General features: G+C 37.3%; 1 protein-coding gene and 2 long non-coding RNA genes across 4 annotated transcripts; 1 reads left to right on the top strand and 2 right to left on the bottom strand.

Moving 5' to 3' along the window:
• Positions 1–33: 33 nt before the first annotated feature.
• On the bottom strand, positions 34–3,964 carry BZO2H3 (bZIP transcription factor family protein). Its single transcript, XM_008220039.2, has 6 exons — positions 3,327–3,964; positions 1,755–1,851; positions 1,379–1,589; positions 1,094–1,169; positions 835–960; positions 34–645 (listed from the first exon to the last, which is right to left on the bottom strand). Exons 1-6 carry the CDS (start codon positions 3,897–3,899, stop codon positions 247–249), a joined length of 1,482 nt encoding a protein of 493 aa, XP_008218261.2. The 5' UTR covers positions 3,900–3,964; the 3' UTR covers positions 34–246.
• Positions 3,965–5,223: 1,259 nt separating this feature from the next.
• On the top strand, positions 5,224–8,000 carry LOC107881122 (uncharacterized). Its single transcript, XR_001677807.2, has 2 exons — positions 5,224–6,145; positions 7,727–8,000. It is a non-coding gene; the product is annotated as an uncharacterized LOC107881122 (long non-coding RNA).
• Positions 8,001–9,590: 1,590 nt separating this feature from the next.
• Positions 9,591–12,243, bottom strand: LOC103318636 (uncharacterized). Of its 2 annotated transcripts, none has more exons than XR_513226.3 (5): positions 11,924–12,243; positions 11,464–11,540; positions 11,266–11,384; positions 9,918–9,967; positions 9,591–9,842 (listed from the first exon to the last, which is right to left on the bottom strand). It is a non-coding gene; the product is annotated as an uncharacterized LOC103318636 (long non-coding RNA). The 2 variants fall into 2 exon arrangements; XR_001677723.2 differs by having other exon boundaries at positions 11,266–11,360.
• Positions 12,244–12,682: the final 439 nt, after the last annotated feature.

Raw genomic sequence — 12,682 nt, 5'->3', positions numbered from 1 at the left:
GAAACAGAAACTCGAGCACACCACGACACAATGTAACTGCCAAGGAAAATTGATAATTGCAGTGGTTTATAATCTGTTCCATGCATGACATGACAAACTGGAATTGGTAAAAGTATCAATCAGTGTATTTTGGATAAAGAATAGCATTTTTACATGACTAATCCATAAGTAATGATGCAATACAATGGTTGTTGAAAGCATCCTTTAATAAAGTCCTTCCTCATGTAAAGAACACTCTGTTTGTAACTACTGCTCTCCATTGGAATGAGGACCAGAAGGATTTCCACCCCTAATCCGCTTCTGCAGATGCTCTAAGCTAGCTACTCGCTGTAGGGAAGGTGTTCGCCCCATCTTGTTCCCCACGGCATCTGCTGATGTAGCTGCAGAGTTCTGCTGCACATTTTCAACTGAAGGGATGTCTGCAGAATGATGCTTGACTCTCAGGTCATGAGTGGGTGTAGGGTTATCAGAAGCAGGTTGGAAAAAGTGATGATTTGGGTCATGTTGCACTGGGACAGCAGCATCTGTTGATGTCTCTGAAGGGCTTCCATCAAATGGTGGCATGCCAGTGGAGGAAATCTCTGACATGGCATGGAACATGTTCAACCCAGTAATTCTTTTCACTGTCTCCTCAGCCATCTTTACCTGGAATTATAGCGGACGAAATAACAAAATTATATCAATTTTTTTGCTTCATCTTGAACCAATACTTGTGTCTTTTCTCCAAAGAAAGAAAAACTGGTAATCACTATCAGTGGGTTTTGATCCTCATCTTGCAATTCTAAGAACCTGCCTAAGAAAACAGTTAGCAAGCGGTACTGATAACAAGCTTACCTTTGCTCTCAATGTTTCAATATCAGCTTTTAAAACTCTATTGTCAACAGCTGCTTCATTGTACTTTCGGTCTGCATCAGTCAGACGCTTCAATAGAGAGGAGTTCTCAACTTTTAATTGAGATGCCTATAAAGAACATTGGGTTAGGAAATCTATAGAAGATCAAAGGACCAAAAAAAGAAATGCAAAAACAAGTGACTAAAAGAGGTGGCAAGTGAAATCGGAAGCCAAAAAATAAATAAATAAAGAAGGACCAAACCTGTGCCTCAAGCTCACTCAAATGCGCCTGCTTTCTTCTTCTTGAGCGTCTAGCTGACTCTCTATTAGAGAGCATTCTGGAAAAGACCAGATGATTTAGTGGAAGAGAAAGGAACCAAATGAGTTTGAAGCAAATGAACTCATTAATCAAGAGATGGAGATTAGATGTGCTTATTTTAGGTCTCACGTGAACAAATTTGTGCTTTAAATAATTGAGTTTTTGTACACCTATCATGTAATGCGTCATAATCATTTTTACAATCAGAAAAGCAGATACCATTGTTACCTCCTCACACGTTTCACATCAGCAGGGTCCATATTCTCAGTCATTGCAGTTTCTCCTTCAATGTCCTCATCATCTGACAGTTCTCTTGATGATCCACTAGTTGCTTGCCTTACGGGAACCGCAGATCTATGTTGTGTTGCAGGTAATGAAGGAATGCCAACCGGTGCATTAGCATTCTTATCATGCGGCCTGGATAAATCATACCCAGCTCCTACGTAGGTAATAGGAAAAAGAGTGATATTCTAAGTGCATAACTCTTTAGGTACTCAGTGGAACAGCTTTATCTCACAGAAAAGCAGAAAGAACATGATCAAATGACCTACTATATGAGACTTGTGATTCAAATAACTAAATACATAAAAAGAGAGATGCAAACCTTTAGAAGGGGCTTGAGATCCCAAATGTGAAGTATTGGAAGCCTGTGATCCACTGCCAGCTAAAGCAGCAGAATCTTGACTGTCCGCCAAAGATCCCTATTCACACGACCAGAATAGATCAGCTAGCGTTTATCTATACAGATTTTAAAAAAAAAACATGGTTTCAAATCTATTTCAACCAAAGATGAAGCAAAAAGTATAAATCATATTCTGACAAAGAATGGTATAAATCATATATGCTGACAAATATGAGACTGGATTACACATTTATCATTCAAAGGCCAGCATGCCTTGCTAAGTATGTGAAGTTACTCTCTCATGTCACTCTGAACAGATTGCTCTCTCATCCTTCAGAGCCAAAGTCATCGCTAACATGCTGCATAATCCGAAAGTCCTTTACAGTTCAGCTGAACAGATTCCTTACGATTCCATTTAATCAGATGAACCAGATGAAGGCTTTTAATTTGCTAAGGCATGCTACTATAACTATCCCATTGGGCAAAGACATTGATCTAATAATGTTGACTCAGGCTTCAAGCGTTTGAAGAGAGTACATGATTTTTGAATCCCTACTACAGATAGTCCCTTGGGCAAATACATTCGCATCCATTCAATCTCACTCGGACTTCAAAACCATGCTCCGGTGCTTACACGGCTTTAGTTTAACTCAATAGAGAAATGAGGGTCAAAAGAGAATTCTCAGGTAGGAAGAATGATATATTATGAGATGAAGAACCTGGTCACACTGCAACTTTTGGGACTTTAAGTTTTATGTTTGAGAAAAGCATAAAGAACTGGAGCATGGTTTTGAATTCTACTTTATACTTGTTTGAGTAAGTTTTATACTTTGTGTGGATGCCTTGCCTTGCTTGGGTCGATCTTTAAACAAACAAAGTACTACTACTCTTCTCATACATAATTCATGTCTTTGTGTTTAGGCTGTAGCCTGCTTTTTCTTCCAAACAATTCATCCTTTTATTGCAGAAGTTACTTTTACTATTACCATGAAGGTCCCACAAAACCACAACAAAAGAAAGGTTCAACTTCCAAGTTAAAAGTATTCTTTTTGACCTTTACATGTTGGGTCAGTTCAAACGATATTCAAGCTTATCAAACAATTTCACCGTCTGTTTTACCCAGGGAATGAGTGAGAAATGCAAACCAACCCATCAGTTATAAACTTTATCACTCTGTTTGGATACCGAGAAAATGCTAGAAGAACAAATAAAAAAGGAATTTGAATTTTGCATTTTTCAGTAATTAATCAAATTTTGCATTTTTCAGTAATTAATCAAAACCCAATAATTTTTTAAAAACATATACAGTAAGAAAATCTTACTTGAGGCTAACCAAACTATAAAGCAGCTAACTTGAGCTAAACTTTACACTCACAGACAAAACCAAATTCAAGAAATTTCCAAGTTCCAGTTCAGTTTCTTTCCTTTAGCTTTCTGACCTGAGCATCCAAATAGGATCTCATTCTCAAACCACTGATTTGACTTCGATCATATTTCTCGGCAACCGAACGAAGATAAAAAAAATGACAAGAGGGAGAAAAAAAAAACACGAACCTTCACGCGAGACAAGGCCACAGCAGCGCAGGCGAGATTGAGCTTGGTCTTGAGAAACGCCTGGTACTCTTCGGAATCAACGGGAACATTAGGTGGTTGCAGGCTAAACGACGGCGTATTGTTGCTATTATAGTTGTTGCTGTTGTTGTTGTTGTTGTTGTTGTTGTTAGGGGCGTGAGTGGGAGCGGGAGCGGGATTGGGGTGGTGGGCATTGATCATCTTGATCTCTGCGACGTCGTTGTGGTCATGGTGAGTTGAAGAAGAAGAAGAAGAAGGAGGTGGAGGTGGAGGTGGCTGTGGTGGTGAGGGTGATGGTGAGTAGGGAGAGGCTTCTTGGAGAAACCGCTGGAAGGCCCACTCCGATGCGCTCCGGTTCATTTTGGACAAATCGTCGTCTGCTTCATTGACAGGTGGTGCTGAAGAAGACCACAGCTGGTCAGACATTTCCTCCACTGAGAACATCCTATCCATCCCTCTCTCCCTCTGTTTTCTCCCTTTCTCTGTTTCTCTGTCCCATTGTCTCTTTGGGTCTTTATCGGCATTTTTTTGGTCTCCTTGGGTGTTTATCGGCATTTGCTTGGGTCAAGGATTTTAGCTTATTTGGATCCTTCAAATTAGAAACGTTTTTTCTTTTTTTTGTGTGTGGATATTAATTACTATCATTTTGGTTTTTAGTGTGAATATTATTATTATTATTATTTATTAATTAATTACTAATGGCAGTGTTGTATTATGCTTGCTGAGTTGGAGATTCTCTGTATTGGTTATGGCAATGTGGATGATTATATTCTGTGGGGTCCTTAAAATTACAAATTTATTTGAAATCTTTTCTGGATAGGGTTGTGGTCTTGTGGGGGTGGGGGGGAGAGATGCTAGATTTAGTGCCTGGCCTAACTTAGGGATTAGTTTCTTTTTCTTCCCATTAATGGTTATTTTATAATTTAGTTTTTTTGATAAACTATAAGTTTATAACTTGGGTTACCCACCTAATGTTTCTAATTCAATGAAAGTGGACATAGTGCCCAAAAAAAAGAAAATTGATAATCTCAAATTTATTATATAATTATGGCACGTGATAAATAATGAATACGTTAATGACTCTACTTAATTACTTAAGAGTCAAACTAACATTAAGTACGTGAATAATTCTTCTTAATCACTTAAGTTAAAAATTCCTTATAAATAATTTATCTTATTTGTTTCTTTGTCTTTTATAATACGTATCATATTTTGCTTTGATTTCTTTTATCTGAAGGGAACCTCAAAGGGCTCGTTGTTCTTTGTGTTGATAGGAAGAGACGACTTCTTGTTGCTCCAAATCCGCACCACATCACACTCAACGAAAAAGTTCCAAAACAAACGATCCATGAAAGAAGAAGGAAATGATTGAAAAGAAGCAAATGAGGCTTTTCTAAAACCCGGATGGACATGGCCGCTCATTTGTGGATAAACACTCATTTCCCCCCACACACATTTTGGTGGGCCATGTAGCTGTGGGGTCCATCATGTTCTCTCTTTTACGTTAAGCCACCAAAACTTCCATTTGTCCCTTCCTCTTGGTGCTTCTACCACCACAATTTTCTCTGGGGTCCTCTAATGAAAAATAATAAAAATTAAATAAATGCGGGGCCTTTCACCTGTGCTTTTTCTAGAAATAATGTTATATTAATATTTAATATATGTCTCAAATTATTATATATTATTTTTTAAAAAGAGGAAAAATAAACTATGTCATTTATCCATATTATAACACATATATAAAATATATAATATAAGTATTCTATAATTCTCTAATATTTGATCTTAGTGGTTTTATACATTGATTGAAATAAAAGGAAATCGTGTGAAAATTTGATGTCGTGGATTAGAAATAAAATAATTTGGTTGGTTTCCAAGCTTATCCATTCACGATAATTGTTTAGTTAAACTTCAAATCTTACCTTGGTTTTGGTTAGCGTGACTAGAGTGGTTAAGGAAGGTCGTGCAAAGAAAACCATTATTTGGGTTTTAATGACGCATTGGATTTGAAGTTTGATATGATATGGTTTTGTAATCAAATGTTATAGATCACTTATTATAATATTTTTTCAATAACCGCGAGAGTCATATAAGTCAAATTATACGACATGTCGCAAAAAGTCTATCACTACTGGACTACTATAAGAGAATGGCCCAATGCGTATTCAATTTCAAACCCAGGACACGCGGCCGAGTCCAGGGTCAATAGGCAATTAAGCAAACAGGTCCAGTCCACTAAAACAAAAGCGAAACGACATCGTATCAAGCAGAAAGGGGAGCCTGATCGCACAAATCCCAAACCCTTAAACGAAACTGAGCAGATCTGAGAAAATGAAAGATGAGACACAGAGAGGGAAGAAGATCAAGAAACCCTAAACCCTCAGAACGAAGCCTCAGATCTATGCCAACATGAAGAAAGGCGACGAGGCAAGAAAAGCTCCTCCAATCCGATTCTTGTTTTGCGAGGTTTAACGCCTCGATGGCCGCCATGGTTCAAGAACTTACAGTTGAAATCGCGCAGTAATTAACACCGACACCAGAGATCTGATGGGGCAAGGTATGGGGGTTCCAGGACCCGTCAAAGTTGATTTTGAAATTTAGGGTTTACTTAGGCTATGGTTTATCGAGATCATTGACTTTGATTTGATGGAGCGATAGGGCTGAGGCATTGTCAGTCTTTAATTCAATGCATTAATGCGTTTGCTGTTTGCTTCCATTTCAGTTACACTCCATGGCAGCTTGCTCAAGATGTGATGTGGATTGATAGAGGCACTGACAGCGGGTCTTCCATATCTTTTAAGGTTTTACTCCTTGCTCATTCAAGCATGTAGATGTCTTTTCTTTTGTTAATTATTTTTTTGTTGTTGTTGTTTTAAGCGGATACAAAATGAACAAAAATAAGTTTTCAGGGGCAAATAGCTTTGTATTGTTGAAAACGTGAACAATACATCTGACAAAAATAAAATTGGCACACACGAATGATCGAATGGGTGAGCTTTGAAATAGCATATTTTTGTTGAATAATGTATCAGCTAGAGGCTTGATATTGGGGAGTGGGGATGGTATCTTACATATAGAATCAGGAACATTGTGTCATCACATCATTGATACACAGTTGTGTGGTGAATTTAAAAGTAATCATTTGTAGCAAAACCGGATGCTCTAATAAGCATCATAACTTTTATATTCGACCACTTGATGTTTAGATGATGGTGCTTCTCTAACTTTGAATGTAACATGAAGTGAAAGACATTAGAACGTGAAAAATCATAAATGGGTTAGTGCATTGTTCAAACTCACTGTTATAGGCAATGTCAGTCTTAACTTTTCAAGTTAGGATGAGAATGGAGAGGAGTCTCTGAAGTTCTCCATATTTTCTTTTGCGTCTATACACCCAAGCAATGTTTATGGGTTATTAGCATGGAAATAAAATTTGGTGGAGTAAATTTCACGGTGCTAAAATTTATCTGGCCACATTGTCAAATATATACCGAGGATAGATTGGCAGTTATAATTTTAGGAAGTGTTTCGGGTTTCTATACTCGTTTACTAGTAGAAGAGAAGTCTACTCTCTCTCTCTCTCTCTCTCTCTCTCTCTCTCTCTCTCTCTCCGTGTTCTGTTATATTTCCTAGTTGGTACACATCAATCTTAATTGGATATAGTATCTCATCATAACTGTGTATCATTCATTTTTTATTATCTATTGACATTTACCTTTGGATTGGGTAAAAGAAGGAAGATATAATAATTTATGTTTTATTTTTATTTCTGTGTATTAGCATTTATTCATTTTGGTAGTTCATTTTTGTTTAAAATGAAAGTTATGAATATACCAATGTAGTAATAGAGTATTTTAAAATGTTTCTTCAGTATGTTGTGCTCTGGTTTGTGATCATTAACATTCGGTGGTTATCCTTATCCTACACCAAATGTTCTTCCTATAAGTTGCAACTTCTTGCATTTAAAATAAAAGAACCTGTTGTTCTATGTTCCTTTTTGGTTATTGACATAACGAACATTACTTCCTAAGATTCCCATTTGTTGCATTTTAACTCTTCGTCCACTTCTTGAAGACATTATTCGTTTCTGAAAAGCCAGCTGGAGTCTGTTACTGTTAGCCTTTTATTTTGTAGGTAATTTTTGAGGATTAATGTTTCTTCGAGAGACATGCAATAATTTTCATGATGTTTTTTGTTTGTTTGTTTGTTGGCGTGACACTTTTCTTATGTTTGTTTGCTGTGTTGTACACTTGCACATTCATTATATTCCTGAGTTATGTGCTTCGGTTCAACTACCATCTGGTTTATTTCAGTGTTATTTCAATTGTTATTAATTCTGATGGTTATAATTTATTAATTGTTTTAACTGTTTTTTTCCCCAGGATATCTGAAACCAGAAGCTAGCAGGACTTCGCCTCAAACTTCATTTTGTTTTTTTTTGTTTTTTGTTTTGACTAATTTGATCTCATTTCGATCAAAAGAAGTCTAATATATAATTTCTTTCCTTTTTTTGGGTAAAAATAAATTCTTTTATTTTAGTGCCGCGGATTGTAATTAGGCTGCATTGTAATTATTCTTTGTATGCATGGTTTTCTTTTTCTTCTGTGAGCCGCTCGGAAATAAAATAGGCCCTAAGATTTGCTGGGCTCGTTGATATTTTTGGGCCTCCAGCCTACATGCGGGCGGCGAAATTCTATAGCGAGGGTGTTATATATGGACTTTTCATGTGAATTTTCATATTAACCACAACATCATTTCATTAAAATTTAGTGAAGTTACTATTCAGATGAATCTTGTGACTAATATAAAGATCCGTATATATGGTCTATATATGACACATCATGGAACAACTCCAATATTTAGTTCACTATTGAAGTGGGCGCTGAAATTTTCTGCCCACGAAATCATGGTGGCTCAAAAGAGTTACCATATAAGTAGTTTGGCCCACTGTCTGGCCTGTTTTCACGTTATTGGACCGACGCTTGGGCCTGCTTCGCCGTAGTTTAAGTCGGAATCTAGGCCTGTTTTACGTTTTGCCGGCTAGATTGGGGCCTATATTAAAGTAATTGGACCTGCTAAAGGGTTTATATCCTGGGCCTCCGTCTGGACCAGTTATCATGTTATTGGGCGGAATATTGGGCCTTTTTGGCCCATGTCCTCTAGTTGCTAGGCCAATGTTTGGGCCTATTTTCACATTATTGGACCTACGTTTGGGCCTTTTAAACGTAGTTGGGCCGCCTTAGGTCCAGTTCTAACTTTATTGGGCCGCTGTTTGCGTTTTCTTTTATGGGCCATTTTAACGTTATTGGGCCGATATTTGGGCCAGTTAAAAGTTATTGGCCCGGTCAAATGGTCCAGTTTTTTGGGCATGTCCTCAAGTTGTTGGGCCAATGTTTGGGCCTATTTTCACGTTATTGGACTGACGTTTGGGCCTTTTGAACATAGTTGGCAGCCTTCCGGCCCAGTTTTAACTTTATTGGGCCTGCGTTTGGGCCTGTTTTCCTTTTATGGGCCAATTGTGACGTTATTGGGTCTATATTTGGGCCAGTTAAAAGTTATTGGGCCTGTCTATGGTCTAGTTTCACGTTATTGTGCTGACTGTTGAGCCTGTTTTCACCGTATTGGGCCTTCTTTCATATTATTGGTTCACTATCTGGGCCCGGTTTCACATTATTGGGTCGACTTTTTTGCCTGTTTCCAGATTATTGGATCACGGTCTGAGCCTTTTTTAACGTTGTTGGGCAGGCCTTTGTGGGCGTTTCCCGTTAATGGGCCTACGTTTGCCCTCATTTTCTCGTTACTGTCCCTTTTAACATTATTTGGTAACCATTTGGGCAGACGTCCTGGCCAGTGATTACGTTATTGGGCCTAGATCTGGGCCGTTCTAAATTTATTGGACTTTGTTAAGAGATAGGACCTCACCTAAGGCCATATATAAGGTCCTCACTATAGAATGAGTCGGCTATGTTGAGGGTTTACAATGAGGAGGTCAAATCTAACAATCCAATAATAACCCCGCACTGAATCGAACGGCTATTACCCACTCATAATAACCCCTCATTCTAGCCAAGTCATTCTATAGTGAGTGCCTTATATATAGCCCTTAAGTGAGGTCCTATCTCTTAACCGTTAGATTAAACTAACTAAATTGATTCAACGATTAAGAGATAGAGGCTCACCTAAGGGCCAGATATAAGGCCCTACCTATAGAATTCTTGCATTCTAGCCTCCCCGCAATATTAGAAGTTGGAATAAAAAGGGGCCCGTTTAAAATAGGAACCCCCGGTATTTAAGCCCATTGCCTTATTAGTCCGATACGTTGAACCATGACAGACGAAGAAAGGGAAACATTGCAGAACATTTTCCCTCTAAAGAAAGAAGAAATTTGACTGAAGTTCCACGGACTCAGCTTCTTCGTCCCAAAGTTTCATCTGGTATAGATCAATTGCATTTAGCTGCAGCACTGGCAGGCAGTTGCTTCCAGTAAAAAAAAAATTCCTGCAAGACAAAACTCAGTTTTCAAACGTCACAATTGAAAGCAGGCCAAAAATAATAGAGGAACAAGCAATTTACCTGATTCAGTGAGAAACCACTAGTTAAATTATTTGTCTGGCAGTCAAATTCTGCAAAAGAAAGCCTTGATATCAGTTCATCAACGACTAGTTAAAATTATGTGAAGAAATGAAACAACATATCACTGTGAATGCAAATGTTTGCCAAATTATAAGGACTGCTAATATCGCCACGAACAGAACCTAGAAGAAGAAGATGAAGAGAAAAGGATCCCCACAGATCACAAAGGACATACACCATTGCCCATTTTGTACTACACAATGGAACCCTAACCCCTAAATATATCCAATGAATAATTTTATAACCATTTGAATGGTTTGCTTAATAAAGGGGTCATATCAAAATTTCATAACATTATGGCAGATCTTTCATACATAAAACATATATGAATAAATAACATTAAGGGTAAAATCTTTTCATACTGAAAGTTCAATAGTTTAGCTTCATAAATGTGAACTTTGGAAGCTACCCTTCCATTAAAATCACAGTATTACTCGTGTTCTGACTCCACTTGTAAAGCAGAAAAAGTCAAATCCATAGTGGTGATAAGCAGAAATTTCACAAATATAAGATGGGCCTTAACAAACTTTAGGCAGTTGAACATTCTAAAGGTTGCAGGGGTTAATACAAAATCTTAAAGGAATGGATGGACTTAACTCGTGCACCAATTTGAAGTTTCCTGTATCTTTAAAGAATAAATTGGAGTGTTTTATCATATAAACAAAAAATTGAAGTTTTTGATATCTTCAAAGAATAAAGATATCTTCAAAGAATAAAGTATTTAACAAAACTGATAGGATGTCTTATCATATTAATATTTATGTATACCAACTACGAAATATGACAGGACATCAAACTTGTCATACCAATAAAATAAGCCAATAGGAAGAGATTTTTTCTTTAGTTAAAATACAAGACGTAGAAAACTTTTTGGAAGAATATTTGGGGTCGGAATGACCACCACAAATGCTACAATTGGTGAATCAGAATACAAAATGTGGCAATGAAAAATTCTAAAATGCTATATTTTATATTTATAACTTTTTTATCAACATAATAATGAAAACCTCTTAATCTTCAGCAATACAATCAAATTAAAGATAAACTGTACTTTTCAATTTTGTTACATGACCAAAAAAAGGTAATTGTCGATAGGTAATGAAAATGATGAGAGGTCCATAACAGCAGTTAGCATGAGATATAATATCATACATAGAATTACTGTATTATGAATGTTCAACCGTTGACACCAGAACAGAATATGGTAGTCTTGGCACATGTTGAGCATCAAAACTAGCACATATATTCCCATTCAATAAATATATTGACTATGTTGATAGAGACCAACCTTTAATAACTACAAATGGTGTAATGGTGCAAATAGGTCATCGTGATCTGGAAAGCTAGTGGTGAGGTTGCCTCCCATGTTGTTCCCATGGTCACCTGACATAATGAAAAAGTGATTACCTGAAATAGATGGGAGGAGAGGGAGGGATAAGCCAAATGTTTATACGTCAAACCATGTTGCAAATATATGTAAACTAACCTATGGTACATTCGTGGGAACCACCGCAAGTACATCACACGAACATGAGCAAGGACACAACCAAAAAGACCAGATGTCTGCAACAAACGACATTATTTTCACTTTAAGTCTATGGACCATGGTTTATAAACAACATTGAAAAAAGCCACACCTGATACATGCAAAGCCCCTCTATCATTTATACAGAAAAACACTAACATCACGGAAGAACTCTAGCTCGCCCTAACATCGCAATCGCAAAAGAACACTAGCTAACCCTAACACTACAATCGCAAAACAACGCTAATTAACCCTACCATTGCAACCGCAAAAGAAAGCTATCTAACCCTAGCAATCGCAAAAAAACGCTAATATTGCAATGGAAAAAGAGCGCTAGCTAACCCTAACATCGCAATATAAAATTAGCTAACACTAAGATCGCAAAAGAACACCCGCTCTAACATCGGAGAAGAACACTAACCCTCAAATCAAGGTTCTGGCCTCCTTGGATCGCATTCGCATGTTGCTGGTAACGAATCCGAAGCACCTCGACCTACCGATCTGACGGTCCTCGATGATCTTCGATTCGGTATCTTTCACCGGAGGGGGAAAAGACCCTCTCCAGTGCCTCATTGTCGGTGGTCCAGAGGAGCTCACCGACGAACTATCGGAACTCAATCTCCGCGATCTCGGCGGAGGCCATAGCAAAACGAGACGAAGGATAAATTGTAAGCAGGATAAAAATGAAAAATCTGGAGCGAGCGAATAATAGTCCTTTTTAGTGCGGTGATAAATTGTTTTTTATTATTTATAATAATAATTTTCGACCAACAAAATTGTGTAATTGTTTGTTTGAAATATGAGAATCTGGTATATTGACAAAATCTTTATTTATTTATATATTTTGGTATATTGGCCGGTCCAGTGCTGTTATGGTACTTTTTTTTTCAATAAATAAATATTTCTTCCAACAAAAAAAAATAAAAGTTTATCAAACCGGTCGTGGAAGATTTTGCGATTGTATCCATAAATGTTTAGAGTGAGAAGCTTATTTGAGGAGTCCAATCTCACAATCAAACCATTTAAAATGTATAAATTCATTGATTTCCTTACATTTGTTGACAGTGGGATTAATCCTCTTAAATAAACTTCTCACTCTAAACACCTCATTTATAATCTTTTCAATTCATAGGTTGTCCAGTAAACCCAGAATTGTATGGGCCGCAACCAATGGCAATGC

The sequence above is a fragment of the Prunus mume genome, linkage group LG1, assembly GCF_029339155.1.
Source record: "Prunus mume cultivar Tortuosa linkage group LG1, ASM2933915v1, whole genome shotgun sequence".
NCBI classification, from domain to species: domain Eukaryota; kingdom Viridiplantae; phylum Streptophyta; class Magnoliopsida; order Rosales; family Rosaceae; genus Prunus; species Prunus mume.
Note: the sequence above shows the minus strand (reverse complement) of the source record. Positions and strands in the feature narration are given on the sequence as shown.